At 36.0% G+C, this 14256-nt stretch overlaps 1 protein-coding gene across 5 annotated transcripts in view; it reads left to right on the top strand.

Moving 5' to 3' along the window:
- TAX1BP1 (Tax1 binding protein 1) overlaps positions 1 to 14256 on the top strand; it is a 55989-nt gene that overhangs the window by 9848 nt on the left and 31885 nt on the right. For all 5 annotated transcript variants that reach the window (XM_039548998.1, XM_039548999.1, XM_039549001.1 and 2 more), the window contains 3 exons: positions 6685 to 6787; positions 10136 to 10323; positions 11925 to 12083. In XM_039548998.1, the coding sequence (XP_039404932.1) occupies positions 6685 to 6787; positions 10136 to 10323; positions 11925 to 12083 (450 nt within the window). The remainder of the gene's footprint in view (positions 1 to 6684; positions 6788 to 10135; positions 10324 to 11924; positions 12084 to 14256) is intronic.

Here is a 14256-nt window from a genome sequence, read left to right as displayed (position 1 = left end):
TTTTGCTTAGACACCTGTGCTGTCTGTGGTTTGGGGCAAAGTAAATGTCTCTTACCATGGGGAACATGGAAAGGCTACTGACTTACTGTTGTCAGTAGTAATTAAACTGTATAACATACATCCAGAACCTTATCTACCATCTGTAATTTTGCTTCTTTCAGAGGTAGCATGTTGTCTTCTTGCAGTACTTACGGTGCTTTGCCAGATTTCTTTCTCAGCTATGTAATTTACCTTTTAAATTAGAAAAGGGCATAATTTTTACTGTGATAAATTTTGTGGTTGGTTTTTTGTGTTTTTTTTTTTTTTTTTTTAAATTGGGTTGTAATTCGGTATCTACAGCAAAGGCCCACTGATTATGCCCAAGTTGGTTCAGCTAAACGAGTGTTCTCCTGGGTTTGCTTCTTTGGCTTGCTGATGTTGCAGATGGGTCAGGCACTGTTAATGCAGCAGAATGAACACTGCTATTCTTTCAGCTGTGTAACAGCTTTCTGATGCCAGGGAACAAAATGCCAAGTGAGCTTCCCATGCTGGTGGTCTTTCTTTAAGGCACTTTGTCTCGAGATTGAATTGACTGACTTTACTGAGGGATTGTAAAAGGAAAGAAATTTAACAAAATGGAAAATCAGAAAAATCTTATATTCTGAAACTCAAGAAATGAAAACAAATTTGGAAATAATTTTTACACTGACAGCACTGTGCAGTTGTAAGGTAGAGCTTTTGCCTTAGAAAAGCTTACATTCTGTGTAAGATGAATGAGATGAGAATTGGAGGAGATACAGTGAAATAAAATGGTTATTATTTTCCCTCAGGTTGGATAACTCATTATTGCTATACAGACAGGCACTCCCTGTTCAGGCTCCCTCCCTCATCCCCCCACTTATTTTTCTATTTGGCAAATTTTCTTCAAGGTATTTTGCTGAAACATACTGTGGGTGAAATGTAAATATGGGAAAGCTAATCTCACTGTATGACACTGCAGTAAGAAATGGGCTTACATCTGTGGGGCAGCATAGAAGACAAAAAACTTCTGTGATGATTACATGTCTATTTATTAGTAGACGGAAAACCTGTCTAGGGTGAGTATTATGGGACAGCTGAGTTGTCCCTGCTTGCGCAGCCAAATTGCAAAGTACTTGGTGCTGGACTCTTAGCCTTTACCAGGCTTCAGCTTTTCCACTGTGGCTACTGAGTTGGTTTATATGGCTGAAAAGTGTTTATGATGTCCTAAACTGAAATAAGCCTTTTTGCTCCAAAGTAGGAAATAGGCATATCATGAGTGGATTACTCTGTAATGACCTATTAAAGCTTTCCATTTTATAGAGGAAAAATTAAATAAAATGAGATTTTGGTTATACATTGTTTGTACATAATAATCTAATCTGGATATGACATTTTTTGTGGGATAAATGATATGTAGTCATATTTTGGTATAAAAACATGAGCTGAGAAGGTGAAAATACAATTTGATTTCTGGATTGTTAATCTCTTGGTTAACTTCGGGAAGGAAAGCAAGAATGTTTGCATTTATGCACAGCTATCTAACTTAAAAATGTATTTCAGAGTGGAGTTTGAGAGAATTAAATGCAGAGAATATAGAAGAATGTGTTGAATAGCAGGTTAGCAGATACTTTATGTCTAATGCAGTTATAAAATGGATTTTTTTCTTTCTGTTGGGTTCAGAAAGTTGCATCATCAAAGTCTTACGTGCACTTTGGACTGAGAAATAAGAATGCTTCAATTTTTTTGAGTTTTGAACTCCGAGCAAAATGTTTTCAGAGGTTTCAATTAATTTCTTAAAAAGTAATGGTGTCAGCACAGTCAGCACAGATGGCTACTGTGCTGGTCAGAAGATGAACCTGAGTTCAGGCTTCACAAGTGTAGTTTGACAGGTCATTCTTCATTTTCCTCCTCTGACCTTCAGAAGGTTTTGTGTTGGAGTTCTGTAATTTGCAATGTTGGTGTGCTTGAATGTGGGTTGGGGTGCTGTAATGTTTGCCATGGCCCATGCCAGGTTTTTAAGTTGAACTAATAAACTGTGGCTACTGTGCTCTTCCTGGCTCAGAGAAAGTTTCCCAGTATGTCCTATGGAAATTTCTCATTTATTTTAGATTTCTGATAGTAAGAAAGTACTGTTGTGCATCAGCTTTAGCACTTTGACTGGAACTTGGTTTCATGGTTGTAGCTGACTTTTTTTGGTTGTGTTGGGGGGTTTTTTGTTTTTTTTCCAGCTGATGTGAAGTTAACTTTAACTTTGCTTTCACATTTTGATACATAAGAATGTATTCTTCATACCAAAATAGAACTGTTAACTTCACATGAGTGTTCAACAGAAATTAAGTGTAGGTTTCCACACTTTCTCCTTGTTAGCATCTTTTAACAGCTATTAAGTTCTAATTATGAATGTAAATAAATATGCTTGCAGCTTCGTAAATTTTCATAATTTTCATAAATTTTTAGAACCTGCTTGGTAAATGAAGGAAATAAAAAATGATACAGTATAATTGAAGACTTGATTTTAAATATATTTTTATAATGGACATATTTTCTCTCAATGGCTTTTTGTCATAGTTTTGAATTTCAAATGAAGAAATGAAAGTTTCTAATCTTTCTTACAAGCATTTGTTTGTTTTCTATAATGTTTTCATGAAAAGAGATGGTCAGTGTTAGTCATATCAGCTGCTTTGGCAGTTGAAATGGTCAGACTCTTGTTCTTAGAGGCCTGATGATTTAAATAGCCATTTTCCTCCTGTCAGTGTAGTACAGGTAAGGTGTTCACATAGAATGGGTTCTTGTGGGGAATCTGGACTCCTCTTCCCTTTCAGAGACTAACTGGAAGAGAGTCCATATTATTTGTAGCAGGTTTTGTTGGTATGATCAGCAGTAAGACAAATAGTCTAGCTTTTCTGGTTCCTGTAATTAAAAATGAAACTATTTTTCCAAACTAATACGCCTGATGTTGCTGAGGATGCTGTTTGTTTTGCTTCCGAAGCTACAGGGTTTTACTTACCACGTAAACTCACTGTGGGGCTGCTGGTGACTATTCCCATCTTCTCTTCATATTTTTCATATTTTGTTGATTTCCTTTGTAGCTTTTGCCACTGGTTTTAGTTTATCTCAATTTTTATTTACTTTCCTTTAAGTGCTGTTAAATTTTATCCATACAGTTTTAGCCCTGTCTTTAGACAACTATTGGTTTTCTTTCTGAGCTGAAAGAAATCTATGTCAAAGATCACATTGAAATCGTTGCTGAGCCATCCACTGTGTGCTATAGTCTTATATCTGTGATCATATAATCGTTGCTGTAGAGAAGCTTATCACTATGTATATGTGCATAGTATATATATAGTACAGTATTTTGTAGTTTGGAACCACTGTGTATTCCATACTAGGCTTACTAAAGAGAATGTTGACGAAAGACATAAAGTACTAAAGTAAAAGTTTATTAAAACCTGTTGATAAAAAAACAGATTTTTTTTTTTTTTAATGATCTGCATCCTACGCCTAAACCACGGATTACTTAAATTTGGCTTTATTTTATTCTCAAGTTATCATTATGTGGCTTTGCTCCTTGTTTCTACCATCTAAGAAATAACACAGTGGAATTTAATGATATTTAGTGTTATGTAGGAAGGATGATGAAAAATGTTAATGAGCTAACTTGCTTTGCTGCAGAATACTCACCTTCTCCTTTTAAAGTGTATTCAGGAAGATGAGATTTGTTCATACTTCCTTCTGTGCATTGTCACATTTTGACATGTGGAACCTGTAGCAGGGAAAACCCTCATTTTCTGAAATTCTGTGCTGTGACAAGAGCTGTTGGGCAATCCACACCTGCTGATAACTTGCATGTGCCCATTAAGAAAGAACGGAATTGTCATGATCATAAGAGTGTAAGACAGGGAGTCTTGCCAGGGGAAACAGATGATGGATGACCAGAAATGTGGGGAATTGTTACAGAAAATACTTGTGGGGTAAACTTCCCAGGGTGTTTCCTGCTAGCTGCTGACGTGTCACAGTTCTCTCCTTACCAGCAGTCCATAGATTAGAGTTATACTTAAAATACAGTACCTGCTGAGAAACAGACCAGGAGAGCTGTTTGTTTTCTACATAATTACTCTTTTTGTTTGTATCAGCATGGCTAAAGTTTGAAATGACCTCAAAAAATCCTTTTGTCGATTACTGCTACAGGTAGGTTATTGATAAAAATAACTTTTTGTTTCAGATAAATCACTAAATTTACAAATGAACATGTGATATCTAAGAAAAAAAGAATTCCTGGAATAAACTGCATCAGAAATGGATTTGATCTCCTACAGGGACCATTTTCGTGTTTATGTTCACTGGAGTTTGTTTTTTCTCTACAGTTTCCAGTGTTAATTATCAGAAGGAACAATGTTATCTTAGTCAGGAAAACAGCATCAGAAGCATTGTGTGCATATTTTGGTTTTTAACAGAAATGAAAACTGGAGTAAGATGAAAAGATTATTTCAGTTCTATACAGTATTTGTTCTGGACATGATAATTTAGTTTCTTTTCTGAAACGAAAAAGATGCTGACTTTTCACTCACTAAGAACTACGTTTAGAAAGCTGTGTGCTTCAGTTTAGGGGACCATGTAATGGTATATGCTTCTCTTTTCTGAAGTAAAAGCAAGTTCAGAAAAAAAAGGGGAAGTAACATCTGAGTTGGATTTGAAGACATGACTAATGTGAAAATTTGCAAAATGTTTTTCCTGTGAACTTTTATCGAGAAAAAATTCCTTTTACCACGTCCAAGTTACTGGAAGAGTTTTCCTTGTTATTTCTGAGATATTTAAGTGTGGGAATAACAACTCCGGGAAATCTCATTTCATTGACATCTTTAAAAGCTGCTTGATAGGAAATACCCTAGAAATCTTTTTTGCTAAGAATAGGTCTAAGATGCAGTAGGTGATTCCATTCTAGTGGATGTGTTGAACACCTGCACTGCTTGTCTTTAATGCTGGTTGCCTTACAGAAGCGACTGAAAATGAGAATTTCATCTGGTTTCAAGTTTGTTAATCTGCGTTTTTTAAGAATATAAAAAAGGCTTTATTATCTTTGACATTAGTTTTTCCATACTTCTTAATATATAAGTGAAGAAGTGAATGGACATCTATGGAATAATCTATTCAGAATTTTTTTAATTAATGCTATGTATTAATTTACATACGTGAAATGTATGCCTCTATACATACATAATTGTTGTTTTGCTATTGAATTACTTTCACCTCTGATGTTCTCTTTGCCTTTGCCTATCTAAACATATTTTCCTTTTTTTAAATTCCTTTCAAAACCCAGCGATTAATGCCTTTAAAATACACTACTGCAATGTATTCTTTATAAAGGAGAACTTTGAGACTTGGAGTTTGGAAGTGTTGTCTATTGAAACAATGAAAATCATGATTACTAACTTAATCTTTTCTTGGTTGTTGTGTGGTTTTTGTGTGTGGGTATTTGTTTTTTCTTCTTCCTCTTGAAATATGTCTTACCTGATAAAAATTGGGAAACAATTTATTCCCTTTCTATTTCTTAATTCTTCCCTGTCGTATACCCAGTCACTGATAAACTGTATGACACCTGGCTTTTGGTATTTTTTTTTCATCAGTGGCATAAATCAAATGTATTTCTTCTTTTCCTCCACCATTATGCTATTAATATCCACTGCTTTGACGTAGTTGCTTTGGCTTTCTGGTTTAGTTGCATGTATTTTAAGCCTATTGGAATATACATCTTCAGAGGGTAGAATCATAGGCTCATAGAATGGTCTGGGTTGGAAGTGATGTTAAAGAACAACGTGTAGTTTCAACCCTCTTGCCAAGGGCAGGGACCCCTCTCACTAGACTTGGTTGCTCAGAGCTCCATCCAGCCTGATCTTGAACACTCCCAGAGATGGGGCCTCCACAGCTTCTCTGAGCAACCTGTGCCAGTGGCTCACTACTGTACAGAACTGCACTCTTAGGAAAACTCTGAAAGCAGATGTTTATTGAAGGTAGCAGGAAGACTGTGCTGACTTAGCTGAGTTAGGTTTTCATGCAGATCTGTTTTTTTTCTTTGCAGACATAGTGTGTATGTATGAGAGAATTAGCATTCCAGTGAAATGCTGGTCTTCGCATTGCAGAAGTTGTCAAAAAAATTCTAATGTCAATTGTGATGTTTACAGTAGCATAGAAAGCTTCCCCCCCTCCTCCCCCCCCCCCTTTTGTTTTCTGATGAACCAGCTGGACTGTGGACACAAAAGAGTCAACAATGGCAGAACCTACACTAAGAAAATCCCACTATAAAATCAAGAATTAATCTTTTTGTATTTTTAATATAGAAATGTGTATCTTTATAGAAAAAAAATTAATGTACCAAATAGTAGTTTAACATGCAGTGAAAACTGTCTGGTGTTTCACTTTATATAGACCCTTTTATTGCCTTAGACCCATTTATTGCCTTAGGTAACAAGCTTAATAAAATTAATGCTAAATCTTTGACATGCTTGTTAAAATATTCCTGATTTGTAAACATTGTTAAGTATCTTTTTATTGCATATTGAAGCAGATATATGCATGTTATAGTATGTTGTAAAGGCCAGACCATGATATCTTAACTGTGTATATCATATTCTTCTGTTTAATGTTTTCTCTTTCATTCTTTTTTTGTTGTGGTTTATTTAATTTTAGGTTGGTTGGAGTACTGCAAGAGATTATTACACGTTTCTTTGGTCACCTATGCCAGAAAATTATGTGGAAGGATCAACTGTTAACTGTGTGCTGACTTTTCAAGGTGAGTATAAGGCAGGAGTATCTATCTGTATTTTCCAGCCTACACAGCTTTTAAAATACTTAAAGTGCCGAGCATTGTATGACAGTACTAGAGTTTTAAAAAGATAAATTGGAGGAGAATTTTCAACATTTCACCGTGGGAAGTTTAGTCTTATTTTAGATATCAAGGAAATTGTAAAGGAAAGTATGTAACTTAGTATGTTTTTTACATAGTAATGGCAAATATTCATGACTGATAGAGAAGCTCTGCTGGAAACAATTAAAATACTGAAAATGACTTTGTTTAATCATCAGTAGGCTTTTTGGCATCTCTTACTGCATTGTGTCTTTACATAGTCTTTAGTCTCTGGACTTCAGACATTATTAATGTGAAGAGATTCTTGTCAAAGAATAAATAGTGTAGATAATAGTTTTGTGAGGGTTCAGAATAGTCATAGAGTTGCGTGGGACCTTTTGCTGCAAGGAATTGATGGAAATGTCTGAAGCTTTTAAGGAAAGAATAAAGAACAAACCAGAAAATGTTACACCACTGTACAAGTGTATAGTATAATTGCATTTTCAACACTGTGTGCGGGTCATATCCTCTCCCTCCCCTTTGCAATCTCAAAACCGGTCTAGTAAAGTGCAACAAAGAAGATCAAAATTAAGAAATAGCTTCTCTTTAGGGGTGTGGAATTATAAAGATGAGAGCCACACTCATTAAATAGAAAAAGGGACCATGGCTGTGGGTTGTGACCTGGCAGGTTTATGTCTGACATTAGGAAGAACATTTTTACTGAGAGGGAGTAGTGCAGCTCTTGAACAGGAATCCTTGGTTTGGAAGAATGAGAATTCCATACAGTTGTTTAGACACAGCCACAGTAGTCTCAGGCAGGTGTTGACAACAGTCTCTTGTGTGGGAAACTGGACTAAATGACCTTCCAAACTTCCTTCTGCCAGGTTTTTCAGGCTGGGAAAGGGAAATAATGTGAAGTGACTGATGCCTCTAAAAACAGCTACCCATGGCATGAGTGGATTAATATCCATTCTATATATAGAAGTAAATAGGAGCCATTGATGTAAGCTACCAAGTGACAAGTTCAAAATGGAGGTAGAGATGGTACTTTTATGACACAGTCAACATGCAGAAGTTGTTGCCACAGGACATAACACACATTTAAAATTTCACTTGAAAAGAGCACCTCCACTAAATGAATGCTTTTCTGCTTACAAACAGAATTTTATGTACCATCTTATCTTCTTTTTTACTTCCTGTACTTGGCCTTAGTCTTAAAGCATATTAAAAAAAATGAAGTCCTGAAATGATGACTGTATTAGCTTGTTGTCTTATTAAAGCTGCAAATAGTGATAGCTTTGATGAGTTCAGTTCTTTCTCTTTTGCCAGGTCTCTTTTTATTCTGCTGCTTTCGATGGTGACCATGTCCACATGGTCTGATAACCTGATAACCATTTTATAACCTTGAAGTTGATTGAAAAGTGTGTGTGCTCTGTAGAAACTGGAAGGAAATCATTAGTTTCTTTTACAGTTACCAAAGTTCACTGAATGAATGCAGTTGGGTTGGACTGAAATGAAAAGTGATCTAGAAAAGTAGGACTCTTTATGCCATTATCAGTCCTTTGTATGTAGAAATTTTACCGCACACGAAGAGACCGAGTAACTCTGCCCATCTGTTACATTCCATCCTGACAGATCTCCACTTTTATAGAGCTGCCAGATTGAATCTCCATTCAGACAGTCTCCCAGTTGTGTTTGGCAAGATATTTTAATGCTGCTGAGATCAGTAGAGCTTACAGGAGCTTAATTATCTGAGCTAAATAGTAAATGTTGTGCAGCACATTAAATGTGTTGTTTTTGTTTTTAAGGATCAAGTAGGTGTGCTGGAAGAAAATAATCAGAAATCTGTTTCTCCAGTTCATGTTAGATACAAGAAAAAAGACTTTCAGTAGTTTTAAAATCAGGTTGTCTGAACCAATATGAAAACACGCTGAAGCAGCAATGTAGATTGTTCTGCATTTATTTCTGCATAGTTTCATCTTACTTAAGCACTGAATCAGGTAAACTGAACTACAGTGCTATATAGGGAAGTGTAGCCAGGCCCAAAAGCATGAATCCTGATGTTTTGAGGTTCAGATACTATTCCCTGAGTGACTGTTAATAAAGTGTAAGACTAATGGAAACATGAAGTTCTTGATACAAGTGCTGTCTATACAGCAAATGTAATGTTTTACAATTTCTAGGAAAAGTAGCTAGGAGTACTGGGAAAGGACTTCCAGGAATATGGAATAAAAGTTGGTGAAAAGTTAATGATAAAGTTAGAAAGGGAGAAGATTGAATTGTGGTGAAAAAAGAACTGAAATGGGTGACATCACCTGTTGGACTGAACACTGGGTGAGGATTTATTATATTAGTATCATCCTCAGGCTGGCTACAGTATCTGAAAATAAGTATTCAGAATAAAACTGGCTGGCTTTCTTATCATTCAACTGGGTAAGGCATGGATCTTGAATTTACTAATAAAGGTAAAAATCTCTGTAGTTCTGGAAATGATTGTTTAACATTCATAAATCTTACTGTGTAATTCTGGGTCATGCAAGAGGCTTGAAGCTGTAGTGGGCAACAGTTCAATTGGATAGTCACACAGAAGTTCTTCTCAAATAATTTGCTTGCACAATGCACTGTTACATATCTTCCAGGAAGAGGATTTATTCTTACTTGTAAAGTCTAGAAGAATTTTTTTCAATTTTAAAAAATAAACTCTTTATTAAACTCCATGCTCTTCCCTTTCAGCTGGTGTCATCCATTCAGAGCATTTCTGTGCTTCGGCATTTGAAAATAGCAAAAATAAATTGTGTTTGTCCCACAAACCCCTGCCCCTAAACAACAAGAACAACAGCAAAACCTATGTGCAAATGGTACCTGGTAAAGTTGCAGGTGTCTTGTCATTGCATATTATTCTGTCTTTGTCTGTTGTAATTGGTTGTGTAGGTATTTCAAGGCCAAAAGATCACTTACTTTCTGTTCTGTGACTGTACAGCAGTCACACGATAATGTGGTCATGATGAACTTCATGGCATGTGATTGCTAATGATCCTGTTTCATAAGTGTATGAACAGCAGCTATTGCCCAACACTGTTTAGTCTTTGTCTTAAATACTAGTAGAAATTGCTGGGGGATGAAGATTACTAAATAGGGTGACTTTTCTTTTTGCTGTTTTGATGATACATCTATGCCTTACTGAGGCAATGAGCCTGAAATCTGTGAGTCAAACATGGTGTGGTAATCTGTCTACAAATGGAGACTTGTAAGCTTGTGTAGAATGTTTCTTCAAATATGAATTTATTTTGACAGGATATTACCTACCAAATGATGACGGAGAATTTTATCAGTTCTGTTACGTGACTTACAAAGGAGAAATCCGTGGAGCAAGCACACCTTTCCAGTTTCGTACCTCTTCTCCTGTTGAAGAATTGCTCACTATGGAGGATGAAGGAAACTCTGATATGTTAGTGGTGACCACAAAAGCCGGACTTCTTGAGGTTTGATACAAAAATTCTTAAAATGCTATTTTCTTTATACTATATACATACGATCACAGATACTGAAGAAAAAACTAGGAGGAAAAGCCTACATGTGTCTGTGTAATGTATATATTTCTTGCTTGTTCTGTAGTATTTGGTTGAAGTTCAGAAAATTTGCAGGTTAAATCAATATTTAAAAATGTATAGCAATAAGCATGGACTGGGAAATGTAAGACGTAGATATTGCCCATCTCTCACATCTGTAGTCCCCAACTAACTGGAGGGGGGGAAGATACCCTTTGTGTGAAATGGTGGTTCCTGTAAGGAAAAAGAGTTATGGAACCAGTATACTTTTATTTGTGCCCAAGTTAAGAGCCCTGGAGACTGAGCTGAATAGCTGCAGATGCCTAAGTATATTACAGTCGGTCTTGTTTTATTTAAAGCAGTTTTCTATGCGTTGTGCTCTTTGCTAGAGAGATGTGGTTAGACTTCTGTGCTTATGTCCAGAGTCAAGGTGTTTTACATTTGCTTGTTGCTGTTTGTAGGCTGAACACTATTTAAACCCAAACAAACAAAAAGGGAACCCAAACTAACTTTTGTTTGAGTTTCTTCTTGGAAAATTGCTCGGTACGGTTCCCTTACCTTGCCATCAGACATCTTATCTTGTCAGTTGCATCTAGGCACATACATGCATGTATTTGATTTATGGTTTTCAAAATTTAGGGATAAGAGACTTAGTACAGAGATACATCTGGGTATTTTTGCTTTTCAGATATGTATTCATAGTACTAAAATTAAAGAAGTTCTCAAGTATTTTTTATGTTCTTGGTTTATAGAACTGTAGAATGGTTTGGGTTGGAAGGAACCATATAAGGTCACCTACTCCAACCCGCTGCAGTGAGCAGGGACATCTTCAACTAGATCAGGTTGCTCACAACCCCATGCAGCCTGACCTTCAACTTTTCCAAGGGTGATGCATCTACCACCTCTCTGGACAACCCTTTCTAGAGTTTCACCACCGTCATCATGAAAGTTTCTTTCTTACATCTGATCTGAATCTATCCTCTTTCAGTTTAAAACCTTCACCCCTTGTTCTTTTACTACAGGTCCTACTAAATAGTTTGTGCATCTTTTTTATAAGCCCCGTTAAAGTCTTGAAAGGGCACAGGTCATGTTTCAGGGCTTTTCAGGTGTTGGAGGCGGGGTGTGTGTGTGTATTCATTTTTCTCAAGAAATTCCTCAAAATACTGCTTTAGAGAGAGTGTGTGTCTCTACACTCAGCTGTCATTTTTTCACCAAGCTGCCATCATCAGAATTAGCTCTTCCACAGTTGCTGTCACTTGGGAACAGTAAAGGCACTTCATTTAAGGAAGGAAAACTTGAGGATAAATCAGGACACTGCAAAGCATGCTATCTTATGGTAGTCTGGTACTATGTGGTTAAAGCAATTAAACTTTAGAAATTTGGGAATAAGGGGAAAACTGTAATAACCTAGCCAGGGAAAACTGGAGTAATCTGTTACCCACTTGTTTGATTAGAATGAAGGGGATAAAAATTACCAAACCCCTTTTTTTTAATTTTCTTTTTTTTTTTTTTACTTCCCCCCCCTCCCCCCCCAGTTTAAAATTGAAAAAATAATAAAAGAAAAAGAAGAGCTATTAAAGGTAACTTCTGTTCTGGAAAAGGAAACGACACAACTCAGAGATCAAGTTGAACAACTGGAAAAAGAACTTAACCATGAAAAGCAGAGATGTGAACAACTGCAAACAGAGCAAAAGGTTAGTTGTTTAACTGATTAAAGCTGACTCATAATGTCTGTAATACTGCTTTTTCAAGGACCAGTCAAACTGTGTGAAAATCAGCTATCAAACCCCCTCAGCAGTTAGATAGACATTTACACTAGAATAGGTCAGTTCCTATTAACCTCCTGCCACTATTCCTTTTATGTCGTAAAATGGCTAAAATATTTAAGGCTTTTGGTACCAGGCTTGGTAAGATAATCGATGACAACTGTTTCCAGATGTTTGACATTTAACTGTGGAATTCATAGTGGAAAGTAGTTGATAATTTAAAGTTTGCTTACATTAATTTAAAATGGAGGAAGGCTTTTCAGAAAAAGCTCCCATTAGGGAATAACTGCATAGAACACAAGCTGTTGAAAATTATAAAAGTTTTTGGTATGAAAAGCAAAGATCAAGACTTAACAGAGAGTACTTCCTGCCAAGGACTGAAAAGTAAAACTGACTTCTCTCGAAATGTCTCACCATTCAAAGGGAAAAGAAGCATAAACCTAAAAATCAGTTTAAAGTGTTCATTAATAGCAAAAATGTAAATGTAGCCTAAACCAAAGCCAGCTTAATTTGGAGTTCTGTGTGTGGTAAGGAGGAAATCTAATACTATAGAATTGGCACCAAAAAGTTGGATCTAATCTATTTTTAAGCTGCTGCTTTTTAAAAAACCCCAGCTTTTAGGAGAAGATTAAAAACATGTGGGAGGGAGGTGGTGACATGGACAAATTTGAAGTAATGAAACCTATATAATTTAGCTGCGGACAGCAGTTAATAGACTATTTCTAGGTACTAGTATGTACATGTCAACAGTCCTGTGTCATACATCTTTAAAAGGAATTTGTGAAGGGAACTTGAAAATGTTAGTGCTTTGTAGTGTACTTTTGAACAGTGGGTGAAATGGACTAGTGTTGGCTAAGGAAGAAAGAAAGGATAGATCTTATTGAGAAAAAAGATTTTCCTATTAAAGAATTATTTTAATTTAAAGTGCTTGGGAGAACTAGTACAAATCAATGAGAGAAGAATATAAATTCACATTTCATGGATTAGCAGATCATAAGTTCGGTGGATAAATCTGAATGAGCTGCACAGATACTTTTCATTGTCATTTGAGGCTCTTATTTTAAAAAAATGTTTGAAAGCAAACTGTCAGTTCCAACCCATGTTAACTTTACAATTCCATCTTAGAACAATTCGTGAAATGGAATTTTGACTGCTGTTGAGCAAGGATACAGTTAGACAGTATAAGAACAAAAATGTCTCGGTACTTTCTCACGTTTTAGAGTGAACTTCTCTAATCCAAAATAGTTTTTGCCTCTAAGATACCAGAATTTAGCAAATAGAATTTAATTTCAGGAATGTTTGGGTTTATTTTGTGGGTTTTTTCTCTCTTTTTTTTCTCTGTTACTGTTGTTCTCCTTTGGCCTTGTATTTCCATGAAGAGCTAATGCAGCGTGACAAACTTCTCACTTGTACTTAGCTACAAATAGATGTCTGATCTGAGGCTGATGCAGATCTTCACCTGGCTAAAATACTGTGGAAGTTTTCTAACTTATGCAATTATTTTTTTTCTCCAATAGACAAAAGACGGAGACTTGGATGCTCTCTTATTTTACATCTTTTATGTCCTGTTCTCTGTTTTTCACTTTTTTAAAAAAAGAAACATATCTGCTGAGCTGAAAAAGTATTCATTTGTTTATGTGTATAAGCAGAATATAAATTGGTTGTTATTCCTGAAAATTAAGTGAGCATCTACTAAATCAGGTGCAGTATGTTAACTTTTTAATCATCAGAAATTTTAATAAGCAATGCTTTACATGTGGCTCTCCAGTCTTAAAGATGACTTGCTCTCCTTGCCTCCCCACCCCAGTACACGAAATACAACAGTGGGTTGCAGGATTATGTAATTTATGTTTGCTGGGAATACATACAGTATGTTAATGGATTGATTGAAAGATTCCTGAGCAGCAGTGACGCAGCACTCAGTTGGATTTCAGTACCTAGGTTTTATTTTTCTTGTGGCTTGTTTAAAAAATAAAGCATCAACCAAAGCCAAAAATCCAAACAAAACAGCCCCACAAAACACACCCTCCCCAACTGACCTCTAAAACGAATCTTACCAAACAGCTCCTGAACACAGCCGCCAAATAATCTGGTGCACTTT

The sequence above is a fragment of the Corvus cornix genome, chromosome 2 (assembly GCF_000738735.6).
Source record: "Corvus cornix cornix isolate S_Up_H32 chromosome 2, ASM73873v5, whole genome shotgun sequence".
In the NCBI taxonomy this organism is placed as follows: Eukaryota; Metazoa; Chordata; class Aves; order Passeriformes; family Corvidae; genus Corvus; species Corvus cornix.
The sequence above is the reverse complement of the archived record's forward strand: the minus strand, read 5'-3'. Positions and strand labels throughout refer to the sequence as shown.